The sequence below is a fragment of the Mesoplodon densirostris genome, chromosome 18 (assembly GCF_025265405.1).
Source record: "Mesoplodon densirostris isolate mMesDen1 chromosome 18, mMesDen1 primary haplotype, whole genome shotgun sequence".
NCBI lineage: Eukaryota > Metazoa > Chordata > Mammalia > Artiodactyla > Ziphiidae > Mesoplodon > Mesoplodon densirostris.
In genome coordinates, this window is record NC_082678.1 from 49,766,097 (window position 1) to 49,782,318 (window position 16,222).

Here is a 16,222-nt window from a genome sequence, read left to right on the forward strand (position 1 = left end):
TAGGTCTTTTGCATTTCTACATAAATTTTAGAATCAAATTATTTTATATACACACAGACACATATACAGAACCCTGCACAACTTTTTGCTAGAATTACACTGAATCTAGAGGTCAATCGAGGGAGCACTACTTTCTTAACAATATTAAGTCTTCTAATTCATGAATAAGGTATATTTTTTCATTTATTTAGGTCTTCTTTAATTTCTTTTAACAATGTTTTATAGTTTCAGTGTACAGGTTTTGTTCATTTTTCGTTAGATTTATTTTGAGATATTTAGTGCTTTTTATGCCATTAAAATTGTATTTTAAAATTTTCATTTTCTAATTGTTTGTTGCTAATATATAATAGAAATATAATTAGGTTCCCAGGACCTAGCTCGTTCAGGCTCTGATCAATAAGCTATCAGATGTTTTTTTCTACAGCCACGATTGCTGAGGTGATTGGAATGAAAAACTTAGTAAGAATCTTAAGGTTTTTTCTGATATGGCCATGGAGATGAAGTAGTTCCAGGGCTTTCAAACATTATCTACTAGTCAATTTGCTTCTCTCCACTGAAAAAATATTAATGTCAAACTGAACCACAATAGGATTAGGGCCACACACTGTTAAAGTTCTTTGCCTCTATTACTTCGTGGATTCAGGAAAAAAGAAGAAATAGATATGTAAATTATTTTGATACTCATTATTTTTTTAAAGATTTTTTTTTAATGTGGACCACTTTTAAAGTCTTTATTCAATTTGTTACAATACTGCTTCTGTTTTTTGTTTTGGTTTTGTGGGCACGAGGCATTTGGGATCTTAGCTCTGCATTGGAAGGCGAAGTCCTAACCACTGGGCAGCCAGGGAAGTCCCCATACTCATTGTTTTTAACATAGCCAGAAAGTAGTTATTGACCCATGCTTCAATCATTAATAACTCTCAATAAATAGTACTAGTGAAATAAAAGGGTAAGAGATCAGAACCTCTACAACTTAGAGCAGTGTTTTTTTAAATCTTATTTATTACGAAATATTTGAGACCTGTAAGTATAATGATGATATAAGTAGCCATATATCTACTCTTAGCTTAAGAAAAAAATTACCTGTATATTAAAGCCTCTCAAATACCCCTACTTTGATAGAAACACTATTCTGATTTTCATGTTTATTATTTTTCTGCATTTGTATATATTATATATAAGCAATATAATATTGTTCTTGTTTTTAATTTTTATAAAAATGATTTCATATCATGTGTATTCTGTGACCTTTTAAATACTTAATATTATGTTTATGAAATTCATCTATATTGATAACTGCAGCTCCAGTGTGTTCGTTTTTCACTGCTTCATAATATTTCATTATATGACTGCATTGCAATGTATTTATTCATTCTCATTTTGGGGGAGGCTATCCATAAATATTTTAAAATTCTTTTTATTTATTAAAATTTCTTTCTTAGCTTTATTGAGAGTACTCTGAAGAATACTTTTAAATCCTACCTACAGGTGGAACTTCAAGATGGCGGAAGAGTAAGATGCGGAGATCACCTTCCTCCCCACAAATACATCAGAAATACATCCACATGTGGAACAACTCCTACAGAACCCCTACTGAACGCTGGCAGAAGACCTAAGACCTCCCAAAAGGCAAGAAACTCCCCACGCACGTACCTGGGTAGGGTAAAAGAAAAAACAGAGACAAAGAATAGGGATGGGACCTGCACGAGTGGGAGGGAGCTATGAAGGAGGAAAGGTTTCCACACACCGGGAAGCCCCTTTGCAGGCGGAGACTGCTGGTGGCGGAGAGGGGGAGCTTCGGAGCCACAGAGGAGAGTGCAGCAACAGGGGTGTGGAGGGCAAAGCGGAGAGATTCCCGCACAGAGGATCAGTGCCGACCAGCGCTCACCAGACTAGAGGATTGTCTGCTCACCCACCGGGATGGGTCGGGGCTGGGAGCCAAGGCTTGGGCTTCCGTCGGATCCCAGGGAAAGGACTGAGGTTGGCTGCGTGAACACAGCCTGAAGGGGGCTACTGCGCCACAGCTAGCTGGGAGGGAGTCCGGGAAAAAGTCTGGAGCTGCCGAAGAGACAAGAGACTTTTTCTTGCCTCTTTGTTTCCTGGTGCGCGAGGAGAGGGGATTAAGAGCGCCGCTTAAAGGAGCTCCAGAGATGGGCGCGAGCCGCGGCTATCAGCGCGGGCCCCAGAGACGGGCATGGGATGCTAAGGCTGCTACTGCAGCCACCAAGAAGCCTGTGTGCAAGCACAGGTCACTATCCACACCGTCCCTCCCAGGAGCCTGTGCAGCCCACCACTGCCAGGGTCCCGTGATCCAGGGACAACTTACCCGGGAGAATGCACGGTGCGCCTCAGGCTGGTGCAACGTCACGCCGGCCTCTGCCGTCGCAGGCTCGCCCCGCATCCGCACCCCTCCCTGCCCCCCGCCTAAGTGAGCCAGAGCCGCCGAATCAGCTGCTCCTTTAACCCCGTCCTGTCTGACCAGGAACAGACGGTCTCAGGAGACCTACACACAGAGTCCACATCCAAAGCTGAACCCTAGGAGCTGTGCGAACACAGAAGAGAAAGGGAAATCTCTCCCAGCAGCCTCAGGAGCAGCGGATTAAATCTCCACAATCAACTTGATGTAACCTGCATCTGTGGAATACCTGAATAGACAAGGAATCAACCCAAAATGAGGAGGTGGACTTTGGGAGCAACGATATATATATATTTTTCCCCTTTTTCTCTTTTTGTGAGCGTGTATGTGTATGCTTCCGTGTATGATTTTGTCTGTATAGCTTTGCTTTTACCATTTGTCCTAGGGTTCTGTCTGTCGGTTTTTTGTTTTTACTTAAAATTTTTTTTTTCTTAATAATTATTTTTAATTTTTATTTTCATAACTTTATTATATTTTACTTTACTTTATTTTATTTTATCTTCTTCTTTCTTTCTTCTTTTTCCTCTCTTTTATTCTGAGCCGTGTGGAGGACAGGCTCTGGGTGCTCCAGCCAGGCATCAGGGCTATGCCACTGAGGTGGGAGAGCCAAGTTCAGGACACTGGTCCACAAGAGACCTCCCAGCTCCACGTAATATCAAACAGCGAAAATCGCCCAGAGATCTCCATCTCAACACCAACACCCACCTCCACTCAACGACCAGCAAGCTACAAAGCAGGACACCCTATGCCAAACAACTAGCAAGACAGGAACACAACCCCACTCACTAGCAGAAAGGCTGCCTAAAATCATAATAAGGCCACAGACACCCCAAAACACACCACCAGATGTGGACCTGCCCACCAGAAAGGCAAGATCCAGCCTCATCCACCAGAACACAGGCACTAGTCCCCTCCACCAGAAAGCCTACACAACCCACTGAACCAACCTTAGCCACTGGGGACAGACACCAAAAACAATGGAAACTACGAACCTGCAGCCTGCAAAAAGGAGACCCCAAACACAGTAAGTTAAGCAAAATGAGAAGACAGAGAAACACACAGCAGATGAAGGAGGAAAGCAAAAACCCACCAGACCTAACAAATGGAGAGGAAATAGGCAGTCTACCTGAAAAGGAATTCAGAATAATGATAGTAAAGATGATCCAAAATCTTGGAAATAGAATGGAGAAAATACAAGAAACATTTAACAAGGACCTAGAAGAACTAAACAGCAAACTCTAAACAGAGATGAACAACACAATAAATGAAATTAAAAATTATCTAGAAGGGATCAATAGCAGAATAACTGAGGCAGAAGAACGGATAAATGACCTGCAAGATAAAATAGTGGAAATAACTACTGCAGAGCAGAATAAAGGAGAAAGAATGAAAAGAATAGAGGACAGTCTCAGAGACCTCTGGGACAACGTTAAATGCACCAACATTCGAATTATAGGGGTCCCAGAAGAACAAAAGAAAAAAAAAGGGACTGAGAAAATATTTTAAGAGATTATAGTTGAAAACTTCCTTAATATGGGAAAGGAAATAGTTAATCAAGTCCAGGAAGCACAGAGAGTCCCATACAGGATAAATCCAAGGAGAAACACGCCAAGACACATATTATTCAAACTATCAAAAATTAAATACAAAGAACAAATATTAAAAGCAGCAAGGGAAAAACAACAAGTAACACATAAGGGAATCACCATGAAGTTAACAGCTGATCTTTCAGGAGAAACTCTGCAAGCCAGAAGGGAGTGGCAGGACATATTTAAAGTGATGAAAGAGAAAAACCTACAACCAAGATTACTCTACCCAGCAAGGATCTCATTCAGATTTGATGGAGAAATTAAAAGCTTTCACAGACAAGCAAAAGCTAAGAGAATTCAGCACCACCAAACCAGCTTTACAACAAATGCTAAAGGAACTTCTGTAGGCAGGAAACACAACAGAAGGAAAATAACTACAATAATAAATCCAAAACAATTAAGAAAATGGTCATAGGAACATACACACCGATAATTACCTTAAATGTAAATGGATTAAATGTTCCAACCAAAAGACACAGACTGGCTGAATGGATACAAAAACAAGACCCGTATATATGCTGTCTACAAGAGACCCACTTCAGACCTAGGGACACATACAGACTGAAAGTGAGGGGATGGAAAAAGATATTCCATGCAAATGGAAATCAAAAGAAAGCTGGAGTAGCAATTCTCATATCAGACAAAACAGACTTTAAAATAAAGACTATTAGAAGAGACAAAGAAGGACACTACATCATGATCAAGGGATCAATCCAAGAAGAAGATATAACAATTGTAAATATTTATGCACCCAACATAGGAGCACCTCAATACATAAGGCAAGTACTAACAGCCATAAAAGGGGAAATCGACAGTAACACAATTATAGTAGGGGACTTTAACACCCCACTTTCACCAATGGACAGCTCATCCAAAATGAAAATAAATAAGGAAACACAAGCTTTAAATGATACATTAAACAAGATGGACTTAATTGATATTTACAGGACATTCCATCCGAAAACAACAGAATACACATTCTTCTCAAGTGCTCATGGAACATTCTCCAGGATAGATCATATCTTGGGTCACAAATCAAACCTCGGTAAATTTAAGAAAATTGAAATCGTATCAAGTATCTTTTCTGACCACAACGCTGTGAGACTAGATATCAATTACAGAAAAAAATCTGTAAGAAATACAAACACATGGAGGCTAAACAACACACTACTTAATAACCAAGAGATCACTAAAGAAATCAAAGAGGAAATCAAAAAATACCTAGAAACAAATGACAATGAAAACACAAGGACCCAAAACCTATGGGATTCAGCAAAAGCAGTTCTAAGAGGGAAGTTTTTAGCTATACAAGCCTACCTTAAGAAACAAGAAACATCTCAAATAAACAACCTAACCTTACACCTAAAGCAATTACAGAAAGAAGAACAAAAAATCCCAAAGTTAGCAGAAGGAAAGAAATCATAAAGATCAGATCAGAAATAAATGAAAAAGAAATGAAGGAAACGATAGCAAAGATCAATAAAACTAAAAGCTGGTTCTTTGAGAAGATAAACAAAATTGATAACCCATTAGCCAGACTTATCAAGAAAAAAAGGTAGAAGACTCAAATCAGTAGAATTAGAAATAAAAAAGGAGAAGTAACAACTGACACTGCAGAAATACAAAGGATCATGAAAGATTACTACAAGCAACTCTATGCGAATAAAATGCACAACCTGGAAGAAATGGACAAATTCTTAGAAATGCACAACCTGCCAAGACTGAATCAGGAAGAAATAGAAAATATGAACAGACCAATCACAAGCACTGAAATTGAAACTGTGATTAAAAATCTTCCAACAAACAAAAGCCCAGGACCAGATGGCTTCACAAGCGAATTCCAGTAAACATTTAGAGAAGAGTTAACACCCATCCTTCTCAAACTCTTCCAAAATATAGCAGAGGGAGGAACACTCCCAAACTCATTCTATGAGGCCACCATCACTCTGATACCAAAACCAGACAAAGATGTCACACGGAAAGAAAACTACAGGCCAATATCACTGATGAACATAGATGCAAAAATCCTCAACAAAATACTAGCAAACAAAATCCAAAAGCACATTAAAAAGATCATACATTATGATCAAGTGGGGTTTATCCCAGAAATGCAAGGATTGTTCAATATATGCAAATCAATCAACATGATACACCATATTAACAAATTGAAGGAGAAAAACCATATGATAATCTCAATAGATGCCGAGAAAGCTTTCGACAAAAATCAACACCCATTTATGATAAAAACCCTGCAGAAAGTAGGCATAGAGGGAACTTTCCTCAACATAATAAAGGCCATATAGGACAAACCCACAGCCAGCATCATCTTCAATGGTGAAAAGCTGAAACCATTTCCACTAAGATCAGGAACAAGAAAAGGTTGCCCACTCTCACCACTCTTATTCAACATAGTTTTGGAAGTTTTAGCCACAGCAATCAGAGAAGAAAAAGAAATAAGAGGAATCCAAATGGGAAAAGAAGTAAAGCTGTCACTGTTTGCAGATGACATGATACTATACATAGAGAATCCTAAAGATGCTACCAGAAAACTACTAGAGCTAATCAATGAATTTGGTAAAGTTGCAGGATACAAAATTAATGCACAGAAATCTCTTGCATTACTATTCACTAAAGATGAAAAATCTGAAAGTGAAATTAAGAAAACACTCCCATTTACCACTGCAACAAAAAGAATAAAATATCTAGGAATAAATCTACCTAAGGAGACAAAAGACCTGTATGAAGAAAATTATAAGACTCTGATGAAAGAAATTAAAGATGATACAAATAGATGGAGAGATGTACCATGTTCTTGGATTGGAAGAATCAACATTGGGAAAATGACTCTACTACCCAAAGCAATCTACAGATTCAGTGCAATCCCTATCAAACTACCACTGGCATTTTTCACAGAACTAGAACAAAAAATTTCACAATTTGTATGGAAACACAAAAGACCCCGAATAGCCAAAGTAATCTTGAGAAAGAAAAACGGAGCTGGAGGAATCAGGCTTCCTGACTTCAGACTATACTACAAAGCTATAGTAATCAAGACAGTATGGTATTGGCACAAAAACAAAAATATAAATCAATGGAACAGGATAGAAAACCCAGAGATAAACCCACGCACATATGGTCACCTTATCTTTGATAAAGGAGGCAAGAATATACAGTGGAGAAAAGACAGCCTCTTCAATAAGGGGTGCTGGGAAAACTGGACAGCTACATGTAAAAGAATGAAATTAGAACACTCCCTAACACCATACACAAAAATAAACACAAAATGGATTAAAGACCTAAATGTAAGGCCAGCACCATCAAACTCTTAGAGGAAAACACAGGCAGAACACTCTATGACATAAATCACAGCAAGATCCTTTTTGACCCACCTCCTAGAGAAATGGAAATAAAAACAAAAATAAACAAATGGGACCTAATGAAACTTAAAAGCTTTTGCACAGCAAAGGAAACCATAAACAAGACGAAAAGACAACCCTCAGAATGGGAAAAAATATTTGCAAATGAAGCAACTGACAAAGGATTAATCTCCAAAACATACAAGCAGCTCATGCAGCTCAATATCAAAAAAACAAACAACCCAATCCAAAAATGGGCAGAAGACCTGAATAGACATTTCTCCAAAGAAGATATACAGATTGCCAACAAACACATGAAAGAACACTCAACGTCATTAATCATTAGAGAAATGCAAATCAAAACTACAATGACATATCATCTCACACTGGTCAGTATGGCCATCATCAAAAAATCTACAAACAATAAATGCTGGAGAGGGTGTGGAGAAAAGGGAACCCTCTTGCACTGTTGGTGGGAATGTAACTTGATACAGCCACCATGGAGAACAGTATGGAGGTTCTTTAAAAAACTAAAAGTAGAACTACCATATGACCCAGCACTCCCACTACTGGGCATATACCCTGAGAAAAGCGTAATTCAAAAAGGGTCATGTACCACAATGTTCACTGCAGCTCTATTTACAATAGCCAGGACGTGGAAGCAACCTAAGTGTCCATCAACAGATGAATGGATAAAGAAGATGTGGCATATATATACAATGGAATATTACTCAGCCATAAAAAGGAACAAAACTGAGTTATTTGTAGTGAGGTGGATGGGCCTAGCGACTGTCATACAGAGTGAAGTAAGTCAGAAAGAGAAAAACAAATACCATATGCTAACACATATATATGGATTCTAAAAAAAAAAAAAAAAAAAAAAAAAAAAGGAAATGGTCAGAAGAACCTAGGGGCAAGATGGGAATAAAGATGCAGACCTACTAGAGAATGGACTTGAGGATACGGGGAAGGGGAAGGGGAAGCTGGGACGAAGTGAGAGAGTGGTATGGACATATATACACTACCAAACGTAAAAGAGATAGCTCGTGGGAAGCAGCCGCATAGCACAGGGAGATCAGCTCGGTGCTTTGTGACCACCTAGAGAGGTGGGATAGGGAGGGTGGGAGGGAGGGAGATGCAAGAGGGAAGAGATATGGGGACATATGTATAACTGATTCACTTTGTTATAAAGCAGAAACTGACACAACATTGTAAAGCTATTATACTTTAATAAAGATGTTAAAAAAATTCTACCTACATAGTATCCATCTTTCTAACCAGGAAAAAAATTAAGTGGTTTATTTTTAAAAACACTTGAAAAGCCAACATTTCATTTAAAGAATGTCTTAAGTCCAACAGTGGATAGTATGTATGAATATCTCTCCCAAGTTTTGATTTCCTCTTGGCTTATTCATATATGGGGGAAATGAGGAGGGTAGTATAATGCTCTCTGTTACCTCTCAGTTGGATCTGTAAACAAGTTAACCTCTTTTTCTGGGGGGTGGGTGGATAGTGTTTCCATTCTGTTTTGTCACAATGCTTTTACTTCTATTTTAAATAAGTGTGATAGAGACCAATTTTTTTTTTTTAAGGTCTGCGGGTTCTAATGTACACTCTTTGCTTTTAACCTCTCTAGCATAACCCAAGGCAGATATTCCTCCTCCTGCTTTAAGGGGAGTGCTACAGATTTATAGCAACTTAATATCTAGCCATCTGCATGGCTCATTAGTAAACTCACACATGAACTAGGGCATTGTCTTATCTTTGCTGCAGCCTGCTAGTGCTCCTCTAGTGTGCTTGGCTATTATAGGTTGCTAAGCAATAATCCTCGTGCTTGCATTGTCCCCACCGATATGCAGAATGGAAGTAGATATGTGTTTGGTTACAGCTCTGGTCAAACACTTCTGTCTTAGAGCCATAAAATCAAGAAAAGAAAAGGAGGCACAGCAATAGCAGGGTCAGTAAATCAGAATTCTGAACCAGCCTATCTGTAGCTGTCTTTTGATTGGGTGATCTCTGAATTCATAAATTACAGCACTGCCGCAAGGGAAAATTAAGAGGTTTAATTGAATATAATTTCAAATAGGTACTGGGTTTTTTAGCAGGTCTATGCTTGGACATTCCTAAACCTTTTACAGATAGATAGATTCATTTACATATTCACTCAATAAATAATTATTGATGTCATAGTGCCAGGCACTACGCTAAGCACTGAAATTCTTTTTCAGGATTGTCTTCCTAAACTCTTGCGGAATTAAGAGCTTTTCACATTCTTTCCCAATATGCACACCTTCACCCCTGTATCAATCCACCTTCTAACATACAAAGTCCTATTCAGGCAATATGGGTACAAATACTCTCAACTAGGTAAGTAGGAACACAAAAGAATTCCTTATTTATATTTTGAAAGGTCCAATCTTATAAGTGACTTTTATCATTTCCTGCACTTAGTGCATGGCCCACTGCTGGGCATGGCCTCAGTACAACCCTATTTAAGGACATAAATAGGAATGAATTATAACCCACATTATAATAAGCTTTAACAGACTCTTTCTTCACAGAAGGCATATAACATTACAGGGACTGGCTGCTGATTAAACTGGTGAAAATTGACGCAGCAGGGCTAATTAACAGATGTGTGATGTTTCCTTTAAACACAGGTCCTGTCTGAAACTCAGCTGTCTTGGTCTTACCAGAATTTCTTACCATTTGTACATAATGTAGAATAACTACGAAAGGAGGAAGAGAAGAAGCACTATTAAACACTACTGTAATTAAAATTCAATAGCTATAGGAAAAGGCATTTTCCTACAAAACGTTTTTAAACTTAGGGCTGTGTAATAAGAATAAAGCTGAGTAAGTTAATAAAAGAGAAATAAGATTTCTCAAAACACAAGTTAAGCTCATAGCCTAAAAAATACAATAACTAGGGAAAGAAATGAGGAATTCACATGGTACATTTAACCACAATATTTTCTATGCAAAGATACGTATTTGAGTGTATTCTGGGAGCTGCCTGGCAAGATAACATCCTTTTAATTTTGACAAGCATATAACAAGGATAAAGACACATCCTTTGACATGTTGAGACTAAAATAACAGTTCCTCTTCCCACTTCTTAAACACACACACACACACACATACACATAAACACATACATGTATTTACAAAGGGAGACTTAGAAATGTTAGAATTAATAGTGACTGATCACTGAATAAATAAGTACATTGCATTGCATTTGATATCACAACAAGCAACTGCAATGTTTTCAGTATATATCACAAACTGGGACGAATAGACTTAAACAAACAAAACACATTTCCCTCTACCATACATTGAAAAGTGATAACAAATTGAAAGTACAAGAACAGAAAAGACAATAAACTCTTGACTGATATGTTTTCTAGAGAGGCAATAAATTACATGTTGGAATATATGTGTGAAGATTTGTAGGTGCAAATTTGGCCATAAACTGATTAAAGTGAACACCTAATTAAATTTATAGCAAATTACCTAGATTGTGATTCTGCTTGCCATGTTTAAAACGCAAGAGTTCATTTATAAACCTGGACCAAGTGAGTATGGTAAAGGCAAAGTGTATTTATGGTGTGATGGTGAAGGGTGGGAGTGAGGTGGAAGTAAAATCAAGAAACTGGTGGTATATACAGTGGAATACTCAGCCATAAAAAGAAACGAAACTGAGTTATTTGTAGTGAGGTGGATGGACCTAGAGTCTGTCATACAGAGTGAAGTAAGTCAGAAAGAGAAAGACAAATACCATATGCTAACACATATATATAGAATCTAAAAAAGTATGGTTCTGATGAACCTAGTGGCAGGACAGGAATAAAGACGTAGACGTAGAGAATGGACTTGAGGACACGGGGCGGGGAGGGGAAGCTGGGACGAAGTGAGAGAGTAGCATTGACATATATACACTACCAAATGTAAAACAGATAGCTAGTGGGAAGCAGCTGCATAGGACAGGGAGATCAGCTCGGTGTTTTGTGACCACCTAGAGGGGTGGGATAGGGAGGGTGAGAGGGAGGCTCAAGAGGGAGGGGATATGGGGATATATGCATATGTATAGCTGATTCACTTTGTTATACAGCAGAAACTAACACAACATTGTAAAGCAATTATACTCCAAGAAAGATGTAAAAAAAAAAATGTTGACAAATGCAAAAAAAAAAAAAAAGAAAGAAAGAAACTAGTGGTAGGGGGCAGGTAGGAGGGACTTGCCAAGAAACTTTTTAAAAGTTAGTGAAGCTGTGAAAACAGTACTAAGTTTATAATAAAGGCAAAATAAATGCTGAAAAGTTTGGTTCTTAATGTGTATGTGTTATTATTTACTAATAAGAAGGAATAGTAAATAATACTTATAATTGGTTTAAAAGACAGAAAAACACTTTGGAGAAAAGTAAGCAACTACAAGTTATAACTACCATCTATATAGCAATTTATAGTTTAGAAAATGCTTTAAAAATTATTATTGGGACTTCCCTGGTAGCACAGTGGCTAAGAATCCACCTGCCAATGCAGGGGACATGGGTTCGAGCCCTGGTCCGGGAAGATCCCACATGCGGTGGAGCAACTAAGCCCGTGCGCCACAACTACTGAGCCTACACTCTAGAGCCTGCGAGCCACAACTACTGAGCCCACGTGCCACAACTACTGAAGCCTGCGCACCTAGAGCCCGTGCTCAACAAGAGAAGCCACCGCAAAGAAAAGCCCGCCTGCCGCAACGAAGAGTAGCCCCCGCTCACCGCAACTAGAGAAAGCCCGCACATAGCGATGAAGACCCAATACAGCCAAAAATAAATAAATAAAATAAATAAATTTATTTAAAAAAATTATTATTATAGCTCAGCCTAGCACATACTAAACACTCAATAGCTGTAAACTAAATTGAAAAGAATTTCAATTAACTAAAATATAAGTTGAAATTGTTAAATTTTAAATATTGTGAAAATTTTCTATCATACAGGATTTCACTAAGTATCTAAAATTAGAAGAACTGTAGTGAAAGGGATGAATGTCTTGCCCAGTTATTTGTTGCCTTTTGATCATATAAATTTTCAACCTGCATAATTATGTGGCATTTGGGTTAAGGATTGGGCTGGAAGTCAAATAGAATAAATGTGTTGTCAAGTACAGAGGTAAAAAGAAGAAATAGAAAAACAGCAGGCAGGTTGAATCACTAGGGTTCTTCATTTTATTTTTGTATTAATGGGTTGTCTGCTATGTGTCAGTCAGCTCTCTTAGCTAAATTTTCTCTTTAAGCACAAGATGAATGGTTATAAACTTGCCTCAAAGTATCAATAGAAGATGATGGGAATATATTTTAAATTATTTCCCAAACTGCATTTAAAATATCCCTGGGATTATATCTTTAAAAGGCAAAATCTTGAGGAATCCATCCCCAACTAAAATTTAGTAATAGTTTTACATTCTATTGTGTAGGAGAAAGCCTAGTTCTTTACCTTGGGATTTGACTTTATTTGCTGCTGTTCCTGCCACATTGCTGCAGGTGCCTAATGCCAAACTGTCTGGTATACTCCGTGAACTCTGAAAGGAGAAAAGAAACACCAATTAAAAAGTGAAATGCTTTTCATCAAAGTTGCATCAACTCTCCCAATTAAAGAATGCACATAAATCCCTTGTAAAAACCACCAAACATTCCTCCCTAATTTTGCTAGGATTTAATGCTATATATTAGAAGCAAAGCAGTAATCACGGTCTATTTACTGCATTTACAAGATAAAGTGCATTGGCTCAGAATGTCATCACATCTTCCTATTGCTAACAAAGTAATATGCTAAGAATATTATTCCAGATGTACATTAATCCTTGAATTATATAATACTTTCTAGAAACATAATTTGAGACCACAACACAGTGAAATAGGACATTTGAAATTGCTGCTGTTTTCTTTTACTATTAGAATCACCTTCCATGTTTGTGGTGGAAAGAAAAACATTTTCACCTTAATTAAAGAAAGTAAAGGTTAGTTTTATGAATAAATGGTGACAAAATAGCTTTTTGTACTCATGCTGATGTACTTTTAAAAGGATGATAATAGAATACTTTAAGACTCACATTAGTCAACTTAATGGTGAATCCATATAACTATTTTCACTTGCCTCCCCTTTTCTATAAAATATATTTCCTCATTGAAGTCTTCTATTTATTTAAACACAAAGTTACTTAAATGATTAACATGGAGATTACATTTTCAGAATGATAGCGAAGTTCCCCTAAAAACTGGTGGTTATTGTACTCAGGGTAACAGTTCTTATTTTAGAAAGTAAACTTTATTTACTTATAATTCATAATAGCTCTTCACAAATAATTTACCTGTCAATGGAAGTTTTCTGCAACTGACTCAAATGAGTCAGCTTAATGATCAACATGGGTTTGCTTTTTCCCATTTGCCATTTTATCTTTTTGAATACCCACATCTTTTCCTTTTTTTTCTTTGTAAGAAAATTAATTTCTTCAGTTTACTCTCAAGCATTAACATCTGATTACTCATGAAAACTCTACCTTAATAGGCTCTTTTACTTCGGTTGTTTCCTGGTTCCTTTCTTGGTCTTCTTTTCCATTTTCCTGAAGTGGAAATAGTGTTAGTAAATGGTATCCAACAGGAGCTGGAAATAAAACTAACATTTTATACTCTAGTGTAGCAAGCTTTTCATGTAAAAAAATTCACATAACGAGTAAACATCATACCAAATAAAATCACATAAAGTAGCTGTATTAGCAAACTCAAACAGTAACAGACTTGTTAGGTATAAAGAATACAAAGCAACTAGAAGCAGGCCACTGTGACTCAACTATTAGTTGACCCCATTTTTGTCAAAACTTGATGCATAAAAATTCAACTAAAAACAGAAATAATTCAATGATAGAATATGATATTGCATCTCAATTTTCCCCAAAAATGTTGAATGTCAAATCCTCTCATGGCTAAATGGTTAGAAACCTATGTAGACCAGGTACCTGAGCAGGTTTGGGTTCCTCTTGAGATGTCGACTCACTCATCTGGACCACTAAAAGATATCACCAAATGGTAAGGAAAAGTATTACCAGACCACTATTAATAACAAAAGGAGAGAAAGAAAATATTAACAAACAGAAATACTCTGGAAGATCAAAATCTCCCCCTACAACCTCATCCCACCATTCTACTGAATGATATTAAGTTCTCAACTGCTAAACTTCTCAGACTGTACTACTGTTATTACTGTGGTTACTGATCAAAGCTCAATTAGTGCTAGGCTAGGGTTCAGGGAGACAGGAAAAGTCACTACAGTAATCATCACCATTAGCATTTAAAAAAACAGCAACAGTAATGCAACTGAATTTTTAAAACATTATCATCATCCTCATTAGTTTTTGAAATTACAAAGTGAGGTGAAATGAAACTTTGATTGCTATTTAATTCACGTGAGAAAGACAGACATTAGAATAATCACCTTGCTAAAATATTTTTGGAGGGGGGAGTTCTGAGAGGAATGAAATTTATATGGTTTATTTATTCATGCTAAGGAATAAAAATAGATAATTACCACATCCCCTACTTCAATTGCAAATGACTATAGATTCAGTCACAGATGATCAAAATCACTCTTGTGTCAAAAATCATTTAAGACTTTGTGGATATTTAAGCTAGGTGCTATGTAAAAAGTAATGCATTTTATATACATGGCCTCTGCTGCTAGGGCAGTTACAATCTAGGGACTTCTTAATTTGAAATGGTATTATTTATAATGTGCTAGAGTATTCACTTTTCTTTTTATCAACATATGTTCTGCTTGAATAAACCAAAAGTACTGCCTTTGGAGACAACAGCTTCCAACACAAAAATGGCTGCCTCAAAGCATTTTTGAAGCAATTCATAAATAATAAATAATACACAATAGATTTCTTTGATAGGTCCCAATTGTACATTTTCACAGACTGCTTTTTTTGCTTCTGGTATCCATCTCCTGAAATTGCTAAAAAGCTTCCTCCCATTTCTTTTAAGATTTACTTATTTTTATTTATTTATTTAGGCTGTGCCGGGTCTTAGTTGCGGCACATGGGATCTTTGCTGCGGCACGTGGGATCTTCGTTGCGGCCCGCGGACTCTTAGTTGCGGCAAGCATGTGGGATCTACTTCCCCCACCAGGGATCGAACCCAGGCCCCCTGCACTGGGAGCTCAGAGTCTTACCCACTGGACCACCAGGGAAGTCCCCCCATTTATTTTAAAATTTGTTTTGTTTGGATGCACCCAGATAAATTCAACTCAATAAACCTTTACTGGGTGCCTTCCATATGCAGGCAGACTTTGGGGTTAAAAAGATGGATAGGACCTGCTTTTGAAGAGTTCCTAGTTTAGTGAGAGGAAAAGGGATAAACAGATGCAATTCCATCTGTACGTGCAAAAGCAGAGGTACATACAAAATATTAAGGAATACAGAGGAGCTGTAATTAATTTTCTCAGGGAGGTCAGGGAAGATTTCACAGAAAAATAGATTTCCAAGCTAGATTTTAAGTGACTAATAAGACTTTTTGTGTGTGTAAAGGAGGGGGGAAAGAGTATTTGAGGCAGAAGGAACATTATACGCTGGAGTATAAAAGTTCAAAAAGTGTTTGAAGCATTCATAGCAGAGCATAGTTATATAATAGAAAGTGGCAGAAGATGAGGCTAAAAAGGTAACTTTTTCACAATAAATCAAGGAGTTTGGATTTTATTTTGTGCTTTTTAAGCATAGGACAAGATGTGATGAAATCGGTGTTTTTAAAAAGCTGACTCTGCTGGCAAAGACTGGAAGTGTGAAAGAGTGGGGAAAGATAGAATGAAGGTAAATTTTGT

The 16,222-nt window shown here is 37.4% G+C and overlaps 1 protein-coding gene across 1 annotated transcript in view; it reads right to left on the reverse strand.

Annotated features, from left to right (window-relative positions):
• The window catches only part of EFCAB5 (EF-hand calcium binding domain 5), a 124,808-nt gene that overhangs the window by 92,984 nt on the left and 15,602 nt on the right, over positions 1–16,222 (reverse strand). Inside the window, 3 exon segments of the mRNA XM_060082985.1 lie at positions 12,845–12,929; positions 13,908–13,970; positions 14,364–14,413. Of these exon segments, the coding sequence (XP_059938968.1) occupies positions 12,845–12,929; positions 13,908–13,970; positions 14,364–14,405 (190 nt within the window). The 5' untranslated portion in view covers positions 14,406–14,413.